The sequence below is a fragment of the Protopterus annectens genome, chromosome 17.part0 (assembly GCF_019279795.1).
Source record: "Protopterus annectens isolate FY-2018-M chromosome 17.part0, PAN1.0, whole genome shotgun sequence".
NCBI classification, from domain to species: domain Eukaryota; kingdom Metazoa; phylum Chordata; order Ceratodontiformes; family Protopteridae; genus Protopterus; species Protopterus annectens.
The window spans coordinates 578,407,011-578,427,118 of NC_056751.1; the positions used below are offsets into that span (position 1 = coordinate 578,407,011).

At 38.1% G+C, this 20,108-nt stretch overlaps 1 protein-coding gene across 1 annotated transcript in view; it reads left to right on the forward strand.

The window, feature by feature from the left end:
• LOC122791463 (zinc finger protein 708-like) overlaps positions 1 to 20,108 on the forward strand; it is a 985,758-nt gene that overhangs the window by 230,320 nt on the left and 735,330 nt on the right. Inside the window, exons 3-4 of the mRNA XM_044059208.1 lie at positions 6,676 to 6,792; positions 10,781 to 10,906. Of these exons, the coding sequence (XP_043915143.1) occupies positions 6,676 to 6,792; positions 10,781 to 10,906 (243 nt within the window). The remainder of the gene's footprint in view (positions 1 to 6,675; positions 6,793 to 10,780; positions 10,907 to 20,108) is intronic.

Sequence of the window (20,108 nt, forward strand, 5' to 3'; positions counted from 1 at the left end):
ACATTGAATCCCATAACATTGAAAACCCATAGGAAAGCAACATGTACTATATTCCAGCACAACTACATACAGAAACAAATAAAAAACAAACCATATTACACTTCTCCAAATATAAGCAGGGGGACAACTCCCCCCCCTGCACCCACCACACCTCCTGCTACTTAAATATATCAACTCCGAGATTTCAGTACACAGAAAAAAACAGCAGAATAGTATTTTGTATATTGTATATATATGTATATATATATATATATATATATATATATATATGTGTGTGTGTGTGTGTGTGCATATATCATCGGATACATAAACGCTGAAGCATATTGTGCGAACCACGAATACACTAATGGCCTAAACCGTGAAATTCAAAATCTTGAATCGGCTTAATTGGCCCTTCTGTGGTATAGCTCTGTAAGGTAAGTGTGCGATAGTTAGGGACCTTAGGGTTAGGGTGCAGGTTAAGTTAAGTGCATAGATAGTAATGTATGTAAGGTTTAGTGTAGGGTTAGAAGTAGGGTTTCGGTTAGTGTATGTATGTGGTTTATTATTTATTTGGTTTGGGTGGGTAGCATGTAGCGAGCGGTGGGGTTGGCCAACTATGCCAGTACGAGAGTTTGAATTTCACGGTTTAGGGCATTTGGTGTATTCGCAGTTTGCAGAGTATGTGTCGACGTTTACGTATTCAATGAAAGGGGCTTTCGCGGTTATGATATACACCATATATATATATACACACACACACACACACACACACACACATATATATATATATATATATATATATAGGTGCACGTCACATTATCAAAATACCGAAATCTCGAATTTCAATATCTCGAGACTAAAACATCAAAAGCCCAGTTGCGTGAAAGTCCACATAACAGAATCCATAAATGTCGAATCAGCAGTTGTGGTGCTGCGCTGTGTTAATGGATAGCTGGAGATTCAGCTAAGTGTTTATATTTTAAGGGTTTTGGGTAGGGATTTTATAGTATGTTAGTTTGTTGGGAAGTTGTAGGTGTAGGTTACGGTTTGTAGGTAAGAGTGTGAGTGTGTAAATGTTGAGAATGGTTGTGTTTGTATGTATGTGATGTGTGTTTGTGCGAGGGGATTGTAGAGTGTAATTCACAGGAGACATAGCTGTGGTCTCTTTCCTAGTTTAAAAATGCAATTAAAAGCATAATACAAGGAAAATGTAGAGTAATGGATATAAGTCACAACATACAAAACAAGAAGGCAATGAAGCAATGCAAAATACAAGAAGGCAAAAAACTAACCTTTCCCTCGCTCCCTCGCAGCAAGAGAGCAGAGTCTGAATGAGCTTTTCCAGTAAATCTTTGAAGTGTTTTAATAATATATTAAAAAGTTTATTTTCTAGCTCTACCCACAGTTCACAGGCAATTAACCCTAATCAACCTGGTTTAATTTCTGTGTGACTCGCAAGAAACACAGCTGTGGTCTCTTTCCTAGTTTAAAAATGCAATTAAAAGTATAATCCAAGTAAAACACAGTATAAAGGTCATGAACCACAACTTAATGAACAGAAGAAAGCAGTGAAGCAATACAAAATACAAGAAGAAAAAATAAATAAAATAAAAAAACTAAACTTTCCCTCTCAGCAATATGTGGCAGAGTCTGAGTGAACTTTTCCAGTAAATTCTTTTAGAATGATGGTATTGTTGTGTTATACAGTTTTGTCAAAGTCTTCAGAAATTCTGCATGTTGCTCTGCATTTAAATTTGGGTAACTGTAACATCCAGTTAATTGTAATCATTTGTTTACAAGTATTTTTCAAAGTTACTGTCAGTATCTCATTGTGTCTTTGTGGATTTAGAGAAAGCATATGACAGTGTGCCTAGAGAGGAGTTGTGGTATTGTATGAGGAAGTCGGGAGTGTCAGAGAAGTATGTAAGAGTGGTACAGGATATGTACGAGGGTAGTGTGACAGCGGTGGTAGTGACGGATGTGTTTAAGGTGGAGGTGGGATTACATCAAGGATCAGCTCTGAGCCCTTTCTTATTTGCAATGGTGATGGACAGGTTGACAGACAGATCAGGCAGGAGTCCCCGTGGACTATGATGTTTGCAGATGACATTGTGATCTGCAGTGAGAGTAGGGAACATGTGAAGGAGACCCTGGAGAGGTGGCGATATGCTCTAGAGAGAAGAGGAATGAAGGTCAGCAGGACTACAACAGAATATGTGTGTGTGAATAAGAGCGAGGATAGAGGAATGGTGTGGTGAGGATGCAGGGAGTAGAGGTGGCGAAGGAGAATGAGTTTAAGTACTTGGGATCAACAGTTCAGCATAATGGTGAGTGTGGAAGGGAGGTGAAGAAGAGAGTACAGGCAGGATAGAGCGGGTGGAGAAGAGTGTCAGGAGTGATTTGTGACAGACGAGTACTAGTAAGAGTGAAAGGGAAGTTCTACAAGAGGGTAGTGAGACCAGCTATGTGTTATGGGTTGGAGACAGTGGCATTGACAAAAAGGCAGTAGTCAGAGCTTGACGTGGCAGAGTTGAAGATGTTAAGATTTGCACTGGGTGTGACGAGGATGGACAGGATTAGGAATAAGTATATTAGAGGGTCAGCCCAGGTGGGAAGGTTTGGAGACAAGGACAGAGAGGCAAGATTACGTTGGTTTGGACATGTGCTGAGGAGGGATGCAGAGTATATTGGGAAAAAGATGCTAAGGATGCAGCTGCCAGGTAACAGGAAAAGAGGAAGGCCTAAGATAAGGTTTATGGATGTGGTGAGAGAGGACATGCAGGTTGTTGGTGTGACAGAGCAAGATGCAGAGGACAGGAAGAAATGGAAACAGTTGATCTGCTGTGGCGTCCCCTTAAGGGAGCAGCCGAAAGAAGAAGACTGTCAGTATCTCATTTCAAACAAATTTGTATGTTAATTTAGCCTGTATAGTATTATGAATTAGCAAAAGTATCCCCCAACCCATAGCTTATTCACTTAAACATTCAAAAGTTTTGAATTCTTCTATAGGATTCATGAGATATGCGAAATTAATTTCATGGCTTTGCAGTAACCACAAATTTAATGTTAGACATTGATATAACCACCTTCACTTCATCACACATTTTGCTAAATTTCTTGCAGTATAAAAGCATACCTTCATAATGTTATCAAATCCTGTAAACTCAGATCTGATAATTTTACCCTAAAAAAATATTCACTACAACTGGAATTTTATCATCAACAAAATATGATCTGTAATGACTCGAGTGTAATCCTTCCTTAGCAAACATTCTGTCATATGTGTCTTCCAAGAATTTTTATCATTGTAACTGATTTTTTTTTAATTCTAGTAGTCTTTATTGTTATTATGTACATGGCCTTAGTAAAGCTGAAGTCTGATAATCCCGGAGAAGTTAAACTCTCACGCAGATAAACCTCACCATTTTGTGCCTATAGATATTCCACAATTTGTTTTGTTTCTCACTTCATATATTGTAGCGGAGCATGATGCAAGTCATTTATTCCAGCCTGAACTAAAGCATACTTATATCTTGTATGGAATAGAATTGTTTTGGTCAGCAGGTTATAGACCTGTAATTATCAGCCCTGGGAGACATCACTGACCGAGATCTTTGCTATAGTTTAACGAACGAGTTACATAGAACAAGAACCTCTTTTCCATTATGTAATCTGACATCATCTTTATTCATTAGTAATTTGTCAAGTTGTACTTGTTTAGCATATTTCCATTAGTTTCATTCGCTATGACTATCAAATTGTTCTTCTGGGTTCCATTCACTTTTTTTTTTAAACACCTTTATCAAGTGAATCATCATATGGTCAGACCATTGTGCTGAAGGCATTTCCCCAATGTAGTGCAATCTTGGAGCTTGGATATGGAGGGCCAGGAGGGTGCCGAATTTCAGCATTCCGAGATCATGAAGCCAAAAATTCAGAATGCCGAAAGTGCATAAGAGCGAATTCGAATATCTCGAATTCGCACTTTTGCATTTTCGGTATGTTTCGTGTAGTGTTATCGTGCCTGAAATTGCAGGTGAGTGAGTGAGAGTGAGTGTGTGTTTTTGTATGTTGTATGTGCGGGTAAGGGTAGGGAGATTTAAGTATGAGTGTAAGTGCTGGATTTGTTGGTGTTTGTGTATGTGTGATGTGTATTTGTGTGCGAGCGAGTGGAGAATGCCGTGGTGTGAGTTTATTTTTTTTATGTTATGTGCGATCTCTGAGTTGGTATATATAAGTAGGGGGTGTGGGGGGAGTGCAGGGGGGCTTGCCCCCCTGCTTATATGTAGTGTAGGGTTGTTTGGTTTGTGTGCTGTGGGTAGAATGGTGTGTGTGTTATGTGGTGTATGTATGTTCGTGATTGTGTGATTTTTGATTGTGGGATTCGGTATTGTGAATGGTTCGGCTTCATGGTCTCGGAATGCTGAAATTCGGTATTTCAGCATTTCAAGATTATGAAGTGAAACCATATGTATGCGCGCGCATGTGTGTGTGTAAAATATATGTATGTTATGTATGGGTCTACTTCTAAATTTCGAAGTTTCAAAACATCTAATTTCTTATGATTGAGGCCATAAGATCAAAATTATGAAACTTTGAAATTTAAATAAAAAACTAACTTTTTTAATTTTTGCAGAGTGGCATGCCCCTCTGCACCCTTACACCCCCGACTAATTAAATATACTAACTCCAAGATCACAATACAGTGAGGAAAACAGTAAGTATACCATTCCTCGCTGTACGACGATCTCCATTTAAACAGTTCGAAGTTTCAAAACTTGGCTCTTGTGGTCTCAACCATAAGAAATTTGATGTTTTGAAACTTCAAAATTTAGAAGTAGGTGTGTGTGTGTGTGTGTGTGTGTGTGTGTAGATGTATATCTATACATACACACACACCACAAAGAAAGCAGTTTATTGTCTTTATAGCTGTTTGGTTAAGGACATCCTAACTGTCTTGTTCCCAGAATATGTGACTTGATGTATTGGAAACATAATCCCCAGTAGATAAACAACAACAAACCAGTGACCCAATAAAATCCAAACACATTTTATTCACTCTCTGACATCTTGGCTGATATGCCTTCAAAGGAGAATACACAAACAAAAAACACTCCATATAAATAGTGTTTACAATTATTCAATAAAAACTCAATTAAAAAATCAAATACATAAAGGAAAAATCTCCAATTAAGTTCAGAATTCATACCGTTAGGTATAAGAGTATCACATTTCAGAATATAAATGTCTTTTTTATATAAAAGTCTATCCCTAAAATAAGTGTCAGTAGAAATAAAAAAATAATTCCTTCCTCTTTTTCTAAAATAGTACCTTGTAAACCCACAGATGAACCCTGATGTACTTGGTGAAAATGAACTGTCACAGAACTAGTTTCTTAAAAATTTTCTATATCTGTTGTGTGCTGTAACATTCTTACTTTAAAGGCCCTTTGAGAATGGTCAATGTAAAATTTATTGCATGGACATTTAAGGGCATATATTATACCAGTAGTATCCCATCTAAAGAAACCATTCACTGTAAATCTACATCAACTTGTTGTTGTTGTGTCTTTCGGCTTTTCCCGGTTAGGGGTCGCCACAGTGGAACTCCGGTCTGCTAATGATTGGCAGAAGATTTTTACGTGCCGGCCCTGACGCACAACCTTCAACGAAGGTACACCCCTTCACGCATATCTCCACACAGAAGACACTTTAGCTGAGAATCGAATGGGACAACGTCTTGCTGTGAGACGACAACGCTACCGCAGAATCGTATTCCCAAAACTATTCACAATATTATATTTACAAGCTTTACATTTACTACCATGAGTACCAGTAATCAGTCTCATATTGTGTAGACTAACAATAGGCATAATACATTTTCCTTTTACTAAAAAGGTTTTTAAACTCTTCCCCACCCTAAATGAAAATTTTAACTTCTCAGCTAATATAGTAGCTTGGTTATTAATAGAGCAGTTACTAGGGTTCTAAAGGAAGAGAAAGGAGGTAATCCTAGGTATAAAAAAAGTTGGTAATATACTATATGGGAGTCAGACTGATACTTATTTTGTTATTTTGGATATATTGGCTGAGTCGAAATAAATTCTTTGGATATATTGGCTGAGTCGTTTCTTGATACTTATTTTGTGTCTACTTGTAGCTGTTTTAGTGATATTATAACAGGTTTTATAAAATACTATTGGCAGTATATGCAATGTATTGGAAACTCTCAGTTATGGTAGGCTGAGAAGTCAGAGAGTGAAGATGGTAAATAAAATTTGTTTGGATTTTATTGGGTCACTGGTTTGTGGTTGTTTATCTATATTTATTTATTTATTTATTTTTTGAGTTGTGTATCATAACCCCTAGTAGAGCCTATGGACCATGTACTTGGGTATGTGGTATTTTGCAGTAGGGATACAACTGAATGCAAATGTTTAGGGTTCCCACCTTGGCTGTACCTGTAAGGCCCAAAGTGATCCAAGCTATCTTAGCTAATCATGAGGTTTCACATTCCATATTCTGTTTTATAATGGTATCCTAATAAATCTTAGTGAGTTTGAAATTCTTATGCTTAATCAGCTTCTTTGTACATTAAGGCAGACTGTTCCTCTACTGCTTATGCATAAATTCCTTACTTAGCTACCTCTAAATATAAATCTGTACTAAAATACGGTTTTGTTTCACTCTGCAGCAGATACTGCCCCAAAAGAAGAAACATTGCCAGTTGGTCAGAGGGATGACTGTGCAGTAATGACTTGTGTAAAAATGGAAGCAGGATCAAAAGAATCTCCTGGAGACAGTGACAGTAGTAAGTATAATATCCAAGCATGAGCTTAAATACTTCCATTTGATGCTAATGCATTAAGGTGAACCTGGAATCAGGAAGTCTTGAAGGCACAGTAGCTACTTAATGTAAATGTTTGCACTTGTCACATCCTGTGACTGTAACTTTGCACGAATTTTTTTTCTTACTTTAGCTGAGAAATATGACAGTTCACCCGTGAACACTGCACGTAACTTTACTCTAGAAATGCTGCAGAACAAAGCATGCAGTAGTCACCCCTGTTCCAAACCTACCAAAGTCAACTAGTGCGTTGTAATACTATAGTATGTCAGTACTTCCCACTTCAAGTAAAATACTGGAAAAAATAGTCCGCAACCAAATTACAGCTTATCTACATCAGTACCATTTTCTGTCATGGAAGCAACATGGATACTGGTCTGGACACAGCACCATAACACTCTCTCACAGATGACATCCTATCCAATATGGACAAAGGCTACCTCACAGGAGTCATCTTTATTGACCTCACAAAACGCTTTGATCTAACTGACCATAGCTTACTGTTTGACAAATGAACTGAAATAAGCATTAGTGATTATGCAAAACATTGGTTTCTAGATTTTCTCACCAATAGATCTTTCAAGGTGAAAATAGGCACCACCATCTCTGAAACAGCTCCTCTTGTGAAAGGAGTCCCTCAGGATTCCACTTGAACCCCTCTTCTGTTTTCCATATTTATCAACATACTCTCATCTGATATCTCTAATTCTTCAAGCAGATTACATGGTCATCTACAAGTCAAACAAATCCCACTCTGTTATACAAACTCTGCTCCAAGATGACTTCCAAATCTTCAGCTATTTGCTAATAGGCCAGAAACTTGTATTCAGTCCCTCAAAAGCAAAAGCAATGGTATTTGGAACCAGCCAAAAACTAGCCAAAGCACCCAGCTTCATTAATGTTTAAGATGTTAACAGAGCCATCATAGACACTAGCACATCCTTCAAATATCTTAGGGCCTGCTGGAGAGGCCGATACATCTCTCAGAGGTTGCCTCTCCTCTGGATTAGGCCTCCAATCCACATCAAGTAGAGCACCTCCATGACCCTGTTAAGCGCAACCTGGACAGCTGGATGGGAAACTGTACATTTCTGCTGGGGATTGCCCCTGCTTCTCTCCTGGACATGGGTAGTCCTTGCTAGAAAAACCTTGGGCATAGACAATATTTCTCATGTAGCATTATATTGGGATTTAATGGTTAGGCTTGTAAAGAGCCTTGGGTCAATAGCCTAGTAACATCGTATCATCCTTTGAACAGGAAAAACTCTGTCGAGATGTATTATCCACTGCATTGCATTTTGTTACAGCATCTACAGGAAGCAAATCTCTTGTAGAGTTGAGAGCTCATTCTTCCAGGTACATGGGTGCCAGCTCAGCCCTCCTTAGGGGTCTAACAGTATTACACCTGAGGCAGCATCTCTAAAACAAGGGTGGGTTTTGCCATGAGCATCATGCAGAGATTGATGTCCCCTACAGGGAAGCCACTCTCTTGTCCATAAACTCTGGGAATCATCCTAAGATTTAGTACTGCAGCACTGAATATGAATAACATAGTACAGCTGTGTAGGAACTTGCCATAAAATTACATGTTTCTTTATATTCACTGTTGCATTACCAGTCCTTTCCTTCTTTCTCCTCTTGCCTTTTTCTCCCTTGGGTTAAGATAGGTGCCCGTGTTACATTTTGTTCTCCCCTTTAAGAGGTAAGCTGTCTTTGCAGCTACAGGCTAGTGGAAGTTCATCTGATTACACTATCCCACCTGGGATGGGTCATCTTTGGGTGGGTCATGCAGCAACTCCAGGGAGATATTCCTGTAACTAGTACCCGCGGTAGTGGTGCTGCGGTAGCGTTGTCGCCTCACAGCAAGACGTTCTCCCGTTCAGTTCTCAGCTAGAGCGTCTTCTGTATGGAGGCATACGTGAATGGGTGTGCCTTCATTGAAGGTTGTGCATCAGAGCTGGCAACTCGGCACGTAAAAATCCACTGCCAATCATTAGTGGGCCGGAGTTTCGCTCTGGCGATCCCTAACTGGGATAAGCCTAAAGGCACAACAAGTAGGTTAAGAAAAAAAAACTAGTATGGTGCCAGACAGTATCCCTTTATATAACTCTGACATTGGTTGGTGAGGGAGTCTGCTGGGCCACAAAGGGGAGGGTAGAAAAGATCTAGTATTCGAGATAACTGGCTTCTAAACTGGAATCCCAAGAGTCAGTGCTGCAGCAGTGAAAATACTTAAACATTTATGTTTATGATAACTGCCTATGGAATTATATATTTTTAATGAAAAACAGACATTTTGTTAATTTATACTCAGTAGAAATGTCTGCAGAGATTTTCAGCTGGTAGTTTTACCAGGGAATGTCCGGTTTATTCTTATTTTTAAAAATGTTAACTCTGACTTGAAAGTTTAATAATTTGATGCAAATTAGTCTAGGAGAGTCAGACTTTGTACAAAGTGCTTTCTATGTCTTTTCTGTTATGATTGATTCTTTTGCCTTCGTTTCCTTGTAAGTTTGAAAGAAAATATCCCAGGTAACATCTAGTAAATTGGGAAAGTCATATTTTTCAGAAAAGCCCCTGAAGAGGATGTTATTGCATCTGTTTCTTGCTTCTGAGTGAGTTAGCTTTTCTTTTTCATGCATTCAGTTTGTTTGGAATGCAAGCCATTTTTTAGCCTTTGAACTATTGTCGTTACTGGTTGAAATCCTTGCCTCATATTTCACAGTTTTACAAAAGACTCTGGCTGAGGTATTCTTAATACTGAGTTGGTCAGATATTTTCTCAACTAATTGTAGCGACTATAATGCTTCTTTCAATTCAGTGAAGTGAAGATTGCTGTCAGTAATAGCCTTTGAAGTAGATAATTTTCAGCATCCTACCAAGTCTGACTCATTTGAGATGGCAAATAGGTTAAAACCTGTGGAATGTAAATGGCCTTCAAGAAGAACAATCTCAGTAAAAGACATATATACAGACACCAACTTCAGGGTCACACCATTATGGGAAAAGGGAAACTCGTCATATTTGACAGTTCATTGTTCTGTTAAAAAAAAAAAGCCATCCAGTGAAACGCTAGTGACTGTACAAATGACGGTCATTAGTGTTTCACATACAAGTATACCTCTCAACCGTCCAGATTTTTACAGAATGTCCATATTCTTCTGCTCCTCATAAAATTTGTAGTTTTCTGGCAAAGCACGGAGGACTGTCACTAAATGAGGACATTTGAGTTTCAGACTTCATATCCATCAGGAAATGAAGCAAACCCTGTTTAATTTAGCAGTTTTTTTAAGTGTACAAGAACTGTATTTAAAATTTCTCTATTTTGGGGCCTTTGTCCCCGTTATTTTTGGCTTTGTCCAAATTTCTTGAGCTAAGAGGTTGAGAGGTATGATACATGCCTTAAAATCTATTTTCTCTTTAAGATATTTCTAAAGTTATATGCCTTTTAGGTTTAATTTGTTTTTATGGTATTGAAACTGAAGACTGTTTTGTTTTTGTAACTTTAGATTCCATGTCTTTTCCAGTTTTTTTATCCATGCTGATGAAAAACAGACTAATTTTGCTAAAACTTGTAAAATACCAAAATAAACAAAATACGTATAAATCCCTAGGAAAGTGAAAAAGTACTAGCAGACTGTAGTAAGATATAATCTAATAAATTTTTAGTTAAAACAAATCACTGAAATGTTAAAATTCATAAGTGGCATTGTGTTGATTGCGTGACTGTAAGTTATTAGTACTTGTGTTATATGTGTAGCTTTCTTATTTGGTCCTGTGCTGAAAAGGGATTGTCAGCAGAGTTGGACTGTCCTAATTATTAAATAGAAATAAAGAAATAATATAATCAAGTAATAAGGAAGGTTCCTAGAGGTAGCAAAAGTACACTCTTAAGCTTGGCCATGATCTTGGAATCAGTAGTCTAGTTCATTATTTTGTTTTCCATGTGCAGGCTTCATTGTCCCAAAGGAGGAAGTGCTGTCTTTTATTGTGAGTTATGATGAGATTGTACCTGTGACTACTGTGAAGCCGGAGAAGATCACAGAAGAAAAGCAGTGCCTTGGAGATGCGCCTAGCAGTAAGTAGATGGCTTGTGCTTTGAGATAAGCAGATGTCTGTCAAATTGCTGGTGCCTTGGGGCAAGTCGATAACTGATGGCTGATAGTAAATAGTGGTAAGTTTATGCCTGGCACCTTGTAATATGTACACGGCTAGATAATGGGCCTGTGATAGAAATATATCCACTGTAAAGGAGCGTGAGGGTTTGTAAAATAGCTCATTGCTGGTAAAACAGCAGTCACTGGATTTAAAGTTAAGAAACTGCATGAGAGTTGCAGAAGTGTTGCAACCAACAGTTGTCTTATTTTGTCTGTTTATTTGAAAAATCATTGAAATACATTATTCTGTCAGACAAACTACTATAGACGAGGGAAGAACACAACAAGAGGAGACAGTGTCAGATGTTCAGTGCAGGAATCAATTGCAATATGAGCCCTTATACAATGGACTTAGCCACAAGTGGACTTTGCCTTTCTGGTTTGACTTTCAGAGCTTTAGTGGGCACCTCCAGTGAGTTGTGCTTCTGTTTCTGTTCAGCTGCAGGTTTGATGCACTTGTTAAAAGGAAGAGCAGCTCACACCTATTTTTTTAATTCTTTTTTTTTTGTTTGTTTGTTTTTTGCTTCAAGAGACATTCAGTTATCTGTCCATCAGTGTCTTCCAGACACATTTCAAGAACAGTAACTTTCCTGTTTGGAAATATCTCCATTTTGTATTCATTATGTTGCATTGTGTAAAGTATTTTCTTTTCTATTTGGATTATTGAAGTTGTCAAAAAGAAACTCTAAAAGTTCGAAGATCCATGATGCTCCTGGAAAGCTAACTAACAAGTGTGTGGAATGGCAAATTCTGTCAAAATATTTTAATTTTCAATACATTTTCTCCTTATGCAAGAAGTAACACATGTCCTCTTTTGAGTATTGTATAGCCTTCAAAAAGAAAATTCTTAATCAATCCAAAAGTTTGAAGATATATACCTAGAACAAAAGAAACCTTTAAGGTCTTGGTGCAGGTTACCCATACTCGGGGTAGGCATTCCACTAGTAGCATTAAACCCAGAAAGCTTCATAAAATAGAGCAACCACAACATTGACAAATGGACTGCAAACAAGGAGCAAAGCAACCTTACTGATCCTGCCAGTGTCTGCAGATGTTTAGACCTGTGAGCTTCCAACTTCTTCACTCCAGACCATTACAAGCTTTCTTCTGGATCCCCACCTCCCACCCACCTACCTTGACCTGTCCATTGGCAATCAATGGGATAATAACACTAGCTGCTAGGCAGACCACAAGGGAGGTATCCAGAACATCCTGACTGGATGCCACTTCCCAGGCATCTACAGTGGACATCCACCTGTCTAGAATGTTGGCTATTTCTGCAGAACTGTGAGAAAGTTTGGGGGGTTTATTAACCTTCTGCAGTCTATTTCTCTCATTGATCTTGATATATCTGTCTTTGTCTATTAAATCAAGCAACTCTTCTCTTAACTCCTTTTCTTCCATACTGAGGACACATCCCTTGTTTTCCATTTCCTGTGGGCATTCTATAGAAAGTTCTATAACATCTTCTTGTGGCGCATTCTCTTCAATTTCATCATGTCATCTGTTATTTTGTTATATGATGACTCACTGGCCTATCACTCCTCAACATTGACTGCATCAGAGTTTCCACAGTTTCCTATTCCTTTCATAGGTAAGTACTAGGCTGTCTGCCCAAGGGCATTTATAAGCCTAGCCAGAATGTGTTGGCTTTTGCCACCCCCTTAGATTAGTTCCCTGTGCCTCTGTCCAGCAGAGCCATTAGTTCCCTGCATCACTGTCCAGCAGAGCCACTGAAGTGATCCCCGGGTTAAGTTTCCCATCCACATGTCAAGGTTTCTCTTGAAGAGTGTTAGTGAGGGGCTCTGCCTGATGTATATTGGAATCCTGTTCCAAAGCATGGGGAGTCTCTGGGACAGGACTCTATCCCTCCAGCATGTCCTATTTATCGTTGTGGTGAGGTTTATATTTCTAAAGTGTGTGGCTCTCCGGGATTTGTTTTTTTAGGTGGAGCATGTCCATCAATTCTGGGTTGGACATGGCCTTGTATGTCAGGCAGAGATCACCTCTGAGTAAGCGGTATGCAACCGAATACAGCTGGAGTTTCTTGAGTCAGGCTGCATAGGGCATCTGTTTGAGGCCAGTAATCCTCTTGGTGAGGTATTTTTGTGGTCTTTCCAGCTGTTGCATGTGTCTTGTAAGGTACATCCCAAATGGGGTGTTGTATTCTATGATGGGTCTAATGAGTGATGAGTAGAGAGGCACAATAACCATGTAGCAGCAAAGGTCTAATGGCAAGGGAGGAGGATTACCCTGGCATGTATTTTTACTACACTTAAAATGCTTCAGTAGAGCTTAAGAAAACTCTGGGAGAAATAATCATCTTTCAGCAGAGACTATTACTTATAGGTGGGGACTAGAATTTGATTTACAACAGTGAGGCTGTTCTGGGGGGGGCTAGAAGGAAAACAATACAATAAAAGAGGGTAGACTTTTGAAGGAATTTATGAAAATATTTGGTGTAGAAGATGTCACTTCAGTAGAAGGAACTAGGAGAGAATATACATATTGTTCCACAAGGTACAAAAATTATGCTAGATAGAATTATATTTCACAGGAACATGTGTATTTAATTGAAAGGTCTGATATTCATCCAATAACTACAGTTGATATAAAAAGTTCACACACCCCTGCAAAAATACCAGGTTTCTGTGATACAAAAATATGAGACCACAACAAATCACTTCAAAACCTTTACCACCCCCAACGTGACCTATAATCTGTACAATTCAAAATTCAAAATAAAAACGTACAGTAAGCCGGTTGCACAAGTGTGCACACCCCCAAACCAACACTTTGTTGAGGAACCCCCTTGACTCAATTACAGCATTCATCTAACTTCAATTGAACTTTTATACTGGTTTCCTGTGGAAGGCTCTAAAATATCTTGATATGGCACCTGACTTGTTGCTTCCTGTTCCACTAATTTCCCCTTAATCTGGATATCCATTGCTCTATCCTGTTGTGGTGCTTTCTGCATTTGATTTTCTACACTGGATCCTTCTCTTTACAGCTGTTCCATTACTTCTATTTCTTTGAATTCTCCATTACTAATGTCTTTTTCTACTTTTCCTCTTAGTCTTCTTATTTTTTGTATTGTAAAGTTTCCATATCTGGATTCCTTTGCCTATATTTTTCTTCAAATATCTTTGGTGCTGCTCTTTTTGTATTAGTTTTGCTTTCTCCTTTGCATAAATATTACACCATATTAAATCTCTTTTCCTTTCCCATGTCCATATTTCTTCTTCACACGTCTCCTGATCTTCTTGCTTTTCCTTATTCTGGGGACTCACTCCATCATGCTGTGATGTAGTCTGTTTTAGACTTTCTACATTAAATCCTTCACTTCGCAGGCACTCCATAACTTCAACTTCTATTTCTTTAACTTCCACTTTACTAATTGTCTTTTCTACATTATACTTCTAACAGTGTAAAAAAGCTGATAGTACATAGCATATATTACCATACTCGATGCATGACTTTTTTTATTAAATATTACAACTCAGCTGTGTATACATGCATTTACAAATATTGTACTGCCGATGCCAGTTTATGACAATTCTGTTCCAAAATAACTGTTTGAGCTCTTCCTGATCGTGCTCTCCCCTCTACTGATTAATGTGGATAATCAAATTGGTAGGATTTGTGATGAGATCTGCAAAATATTTGTCGGTATTGCTTTATATTTATCAAATTGGAACAAATGGGACCATTAAATAAACTGGTTGGCTGACACTTCTCAAATGCATAACATCAGGAAGGGGTGGCTAATTTTCCTGCTTAATAGCCCCCTCCAGATTATTAAATCCTTGCACAGTCCCTTCTTTAATAAAGCCTCTAGCATGACATTTGTCATTAATACATTGCACTTTTTTTTTTTTTTTAAGATTTTATGGTGGCACAAAACTTGAAGGTGCTAACAATTTCACCATTTAGTAGAAATGTCATAGTTTTACAGAGATTACTAGTAGCTAAAATGTAAAGTATTAACCTCTGTAAATATATTAGATACAATTAACCCTGTATTATCCATTGTAAATGAACATCTAAGAAGTGCTGTTACATGTAATTGTCCTAATGAAGACCAAAGTCTAAGAAACCAGTGCTGGTATATGTTATTGTCCTAATGAAGACAGGCGTCTAAGAAGCCAGTGTTATTGCTTGACATTGTACTTATAACCCTAATGCCCTGTTGATTGATTCTAATGCCCTGTTGATTGATACGATTTTCTACAAATTATTCAAAAAACTGAACATTTCCTCTTTTAAAAATACAAGTCATTAGTGAACAGGGCAAAAAATGTGACACGTTCTTTATAAATATGCTTCTGTTCCAAATTTCAGATAGAGGTCAGCATAAGTGGGAGCAGTAGATACTTGCAGATCATACTTTCTGTCAAACAGAAACAAATTATTTGTTAAACAGTCCTCCAGCTGGTTTTGTCTGAACCATCACAAAATAGAGAAACCATGGTTGTCTTATCATATTATTTTCAGTGTTGCTTTAAATGGCAGAGACTTCACTGTGGTCTTAACTTTGACCCAACATTCTCTTTGTTGTAATTTGGAATGCAAATCTGTGAAATCCCTTATATAAGAATCGGAAGTGATCACCTAGAGTTGGAAAAAAAGCATTCCAAAAAATTCCACTTCATGGGGACTACCGGTGATGGTGTGGTAATGAGAGGACGTGTTTCCCAGCCGCTTGGACAAGTTCAGGTGTTTGCAAAGTTCATCTACGAGCTACTGTAATATCTGGAGTTGCAGTAAGTGAAGTGCAGTCATGTTTAATGACTACAAATGTGCAAAATGCTAGGAAGAAGTATGGAAGTAACAAATTCACTGGAGCTGCTGACTGTGAGGGTAGGTAGGATGGTGAGGGATAAGTGATAATTTCAATGGCAGGAAGCAGGAAGATCAGTTGTAGGCAGCTGATTAGGTGTCATGGGTTATGATTATGGACAACTTTTAAAAGTATAATAAAAAGTTCTCAACTTGCTAGTTCTATAGCTAAAGCAAAGGAAGAAGTGGAGATGGATGCTATGAATTCTCATATACTGGCTACATAGCATTTGTAAAAAGAAAATAAAAAGTTGAAAGCAAAATGCACGTTTGTGTCAACATCCTTTAAAAGCAGAGAAAGAAGATCATGAGGATAGAACTCAGTAATTATAGGAGCACGGGAAAAAGAAGGGCAAGATTATGCAAAGTTTTTGCAGCATAAACTGGCAAGTTGGACTGGTTTTCTTGCTGGATAAATTAAAGCTGAGAAGACTCAAAAGCAGTTTGTCCCTTGTACAAATGCGTGAGGAAGCCTCAAAATATGCGGACGTGTTTTGAGATCATAGGATTAAGGATCATATTTTGCCCCAAGAAAGGTATGTGAAGTTACAAGTAAGAGAGTGTTTTTTGACAAATAGTTTGCTTACATGTTGGCAGAGAGTATCATGTTTGGTATTGGTTAAGTATTTGCATCTAATTAAAACTTTGTATGCTTTACTTGGTGATGACATTGAGTGTATTTTCCTAGTGGCTTTAATGTTTTTGTTTGAACATCAGAAGCACTGGGTGTTTTTTTTTGTATGATCCAAAAGACCAGGATGAGTTAGACAGGGAAAAGCAGCCTGGGGAAGGAGAAAGGCCACTACGGAGACTTGAAAAATGAAGACTTGAATATTTACATAATTCATGTGGCTCAATCATAGAAGACAACTTGTATCACTGCATACAAGTAGGATGCAGTGTGGCTGTCCATAGTGTTTGGCATTCTATACACCTTGCCAGCGTCGCGTATTAATTGTGTGAAATGTTTAGTATGGATATGTAATGTATAAACTGAAAGTTTTTCAGTTTGTGGCAATCATTTTTAGAATGGTAGGGGAGCTACTCCTATCTCTGCAGAACTATCCTACATTGATTTTGGTACCACTGTGTTTAGCATAGATGTAAAAGGGAATTGTCATAGTAGTATGTGTTATAAAAAAAGACTTTGGGATGGAATGAGAGCCCCTGTTACCTGCTGACTTTCATGAAGGTAGGAACATTTGATTTTTGAGGGTTAATGTAATGCTGAAAATTATAAAATAAAATTATAATCAGAATAAATGGGGTAATACGCATTTCTGATTAATTTCAATAAGAAGTGGGCTAAGCTCTGATAAGATTGTGAGAATGATTTGGAAAGATTGCTTTAGTTATCAGAAGATTACTGCCCGAGCATAATATTGTCTGTAAGAGTTAAGTGAGCAGTGCTTGTTTAGGTTTGTTGTTACTGCTTCATGTTTTATATCGGTGAATAGTTTGAAAGACTCTTGTAAATAGCTCTTGGGCAAGTTGTTGCACTTCTTAACTATATCTGGACTGACAGTACACTACTGGGATCTATCAGCTTATGTTATGTGACTATATAAAGTCAAATCTGATTCAAAAGGGGAGCATTATGATTAGGATGTTCTGTAGTTTAGAGTTTTATGGATAGGGAAAAATATGAATGCCTTTAAGAAAAGAGAGATGTCTTATGACATGAAATGTTAATGGATTAAATTTATCCAGACAAATATAATCTGTAGGTGTATTAAAAAATGGGAACGTTGAGTAGTTATATTATGAGAGGTGCATTAAGATGGTGAGGACCATGATACCTTGATAAGGGGCTATTGGTCTTGGGAAGCAGCATCATCCTTTGTAGGAGCACAGAGTAGTAGTAGAGATGTGCTGTTTATTTCTAGGTATTTGTTTTAACGGTTGTTTACCGGGAAAGTCCAAACTGGAACAAAGCCAATTTTCAGTGGAGGCTCGGGGAGAAATGCTCTAGATGTATGTCTTTGTAACTTGGGAGGAAACCCACATGAACGCAGAGAGGACATGCAGACTCTGCACAGAAGGCACTCCAGCCGACAATTGAACCGGAGTACCTCTTGCTGTGAAGCAACAATGCTACGGCTGCATCACTGCACCATCCAGTGTCCCCTAGTAGTAGGTGATATTTTTTATTAGCTGCAAATGGTCATTATGTTGGAATAAAAAGGTATTTGTTTACTTCCAGTAACCACAAAGAGAGAATTTATGAGAATTATGGGAGGAATTGCAGTTTTTCAGGAAGATATTGAAGTCTGTTTGGGAGACTGAACTGTAATAACAAATGCTGCTGAACTTAGAGCAGGGCCTAGTCCTCACTGTATGGCATGTATAGGAGATTTATTATTACTTAAACTAGAATGATAGGCATTGTATGAGCTTCTGATATTAGATCAGATGCTGCATAATATACATATTCCAGTCAGTATAGCTTTAGGTCATAAATTGAACTATAAGATTTATATAGCCCCTGAACATGTTTAGTTTATTTAATGGTGTAAACGTTTATCCAGTAGTAGTTTTCAGCTGCACACCTTTTAAGTGTTGTTTGCATATATTGTTTCTCCTTTTTGTAATGACATTGGCAGTTCCCTACAAGCTGTTTAAAATAAGAGGGCTTAGTTTGTTTATGTAAATACCTACCAAAGTTGATTAGATAAACTTTAACTGGGATCAGTTTAAGGTAAAGTTTAAGGTAATGCCAGGAAAAAGCTGGACAACGAAGCCAGGAGCAATGCAATGTACTGTCAGTAAAAAAAAAAAAAAAAATATATATGTATTACAGACTAGGTTGATATAATTTGACACACAGAACAGCTTTGGGATGGGCAGATGGCTTATCTAGGAATTTATAAAACTTAGAGAGGCATCAGATGGCTTGTGATAACCATCTTATTTATCTGGAAGTGCTTCTATTCCTTTCTGATATGGTTCATCCTCATCCAGCAGATTAGTAACGGCATATAGTGACCAAGTAAATCTTTAGTGGGGTCTCCTGCCAACAACTTCTAAATATCAACATCCTGTCGAAGATGTAATAGATGTAAACCCAGCCCAGATGGGACAAGTACTACTAGAACCATCCATTATATGGTTTAGTAGGTGTTTGTCATGCAAAGTTTTACCAGCACATAAGGGAAAGGTAAAAAAAAAAATGTCCCAGGAATTTTATGCGGAGTGGCTTGATTTGTGAAGAAAACCTGAAGAGGTTAATTGGGCAGAGACATTTGAGTAAACACTGAGTTCACAGCCAGCACCTGTTGCAGCTAGGTAACTGTGAAAGTGTTCAGAGAGATCTGGTGGCTGTCATCTACCTGTATTTTCTTGTTGTCTGCTAAGCAGACTATAATGGATGAGAATGGGAGACAAAATATTCAAATGTTTGGGAGCTGGCTTAATGGGAGGAAGCATTTAATGCTATGAATTGGTATATGTTGCTGAGAGGGTAGTACCAGTAACAATCATTCCCGGGACAGAGGTTGTTCAGTGTGTTTGTATCAGAAAAATACATTTTCCAACAGATTTGTTTTTAGAATAACTGCAAGGAGTGATTGATGCACTTTGGTTAATGACGTGAAAATGCTTACAGCACATGCAGAAAAATGATGGTCTAAACTGAATGCAGAGACCTATATGATGTACATAGCTATCGGTCTGTAAAAGTGAATATGCGTTGATTAGAATTGCAGAAAAGGAACGTGAGCTGCAAGGTGAGCTGTCTGGTTAGAATGAGCATAGAGAAGCAGAATGACAGAGCAGCAGTACCAGAAGGTAACTCTGTGGGTGTAGAATCTCTTAAGGGGCCACCCTACCTTTTCCTTGGCTTTGCAGTCACAGTCATAATGTTGCTTGCCCCCTCCCACCAAGATTAGAATCATTAGCTCTAGCCAGACCTGAGACAGTTTTTTGGCAGTTAAGTGACTGAGTCCAGGGTGATGATGGACCTTAAAATTAAAGGGTTTGAAGATTAAAGCCCATTGTGATAGTCTTGTATTGCAATCTTTATTTTTCTGCAGCACCACTGTTGGGTATCAGTGAATAGTGTGTGCATATTAGCGGATATTTTAGGGTAATATGGGCCCTTCTAATGGAAAAAGACTGTCTGGATCACCAAATAGCATTTCTGAGAATAATCTTCCTGATGTACAAAATGAGATGTTTTTCCTTTTGTGTGACTTCAGATAAAACTACACCAGTGGCTATCCCAGAGGCATCCGTGCATACCAAGAATAGCTTTGAAAAAGCTGGCACTATTATTGTTTGTTC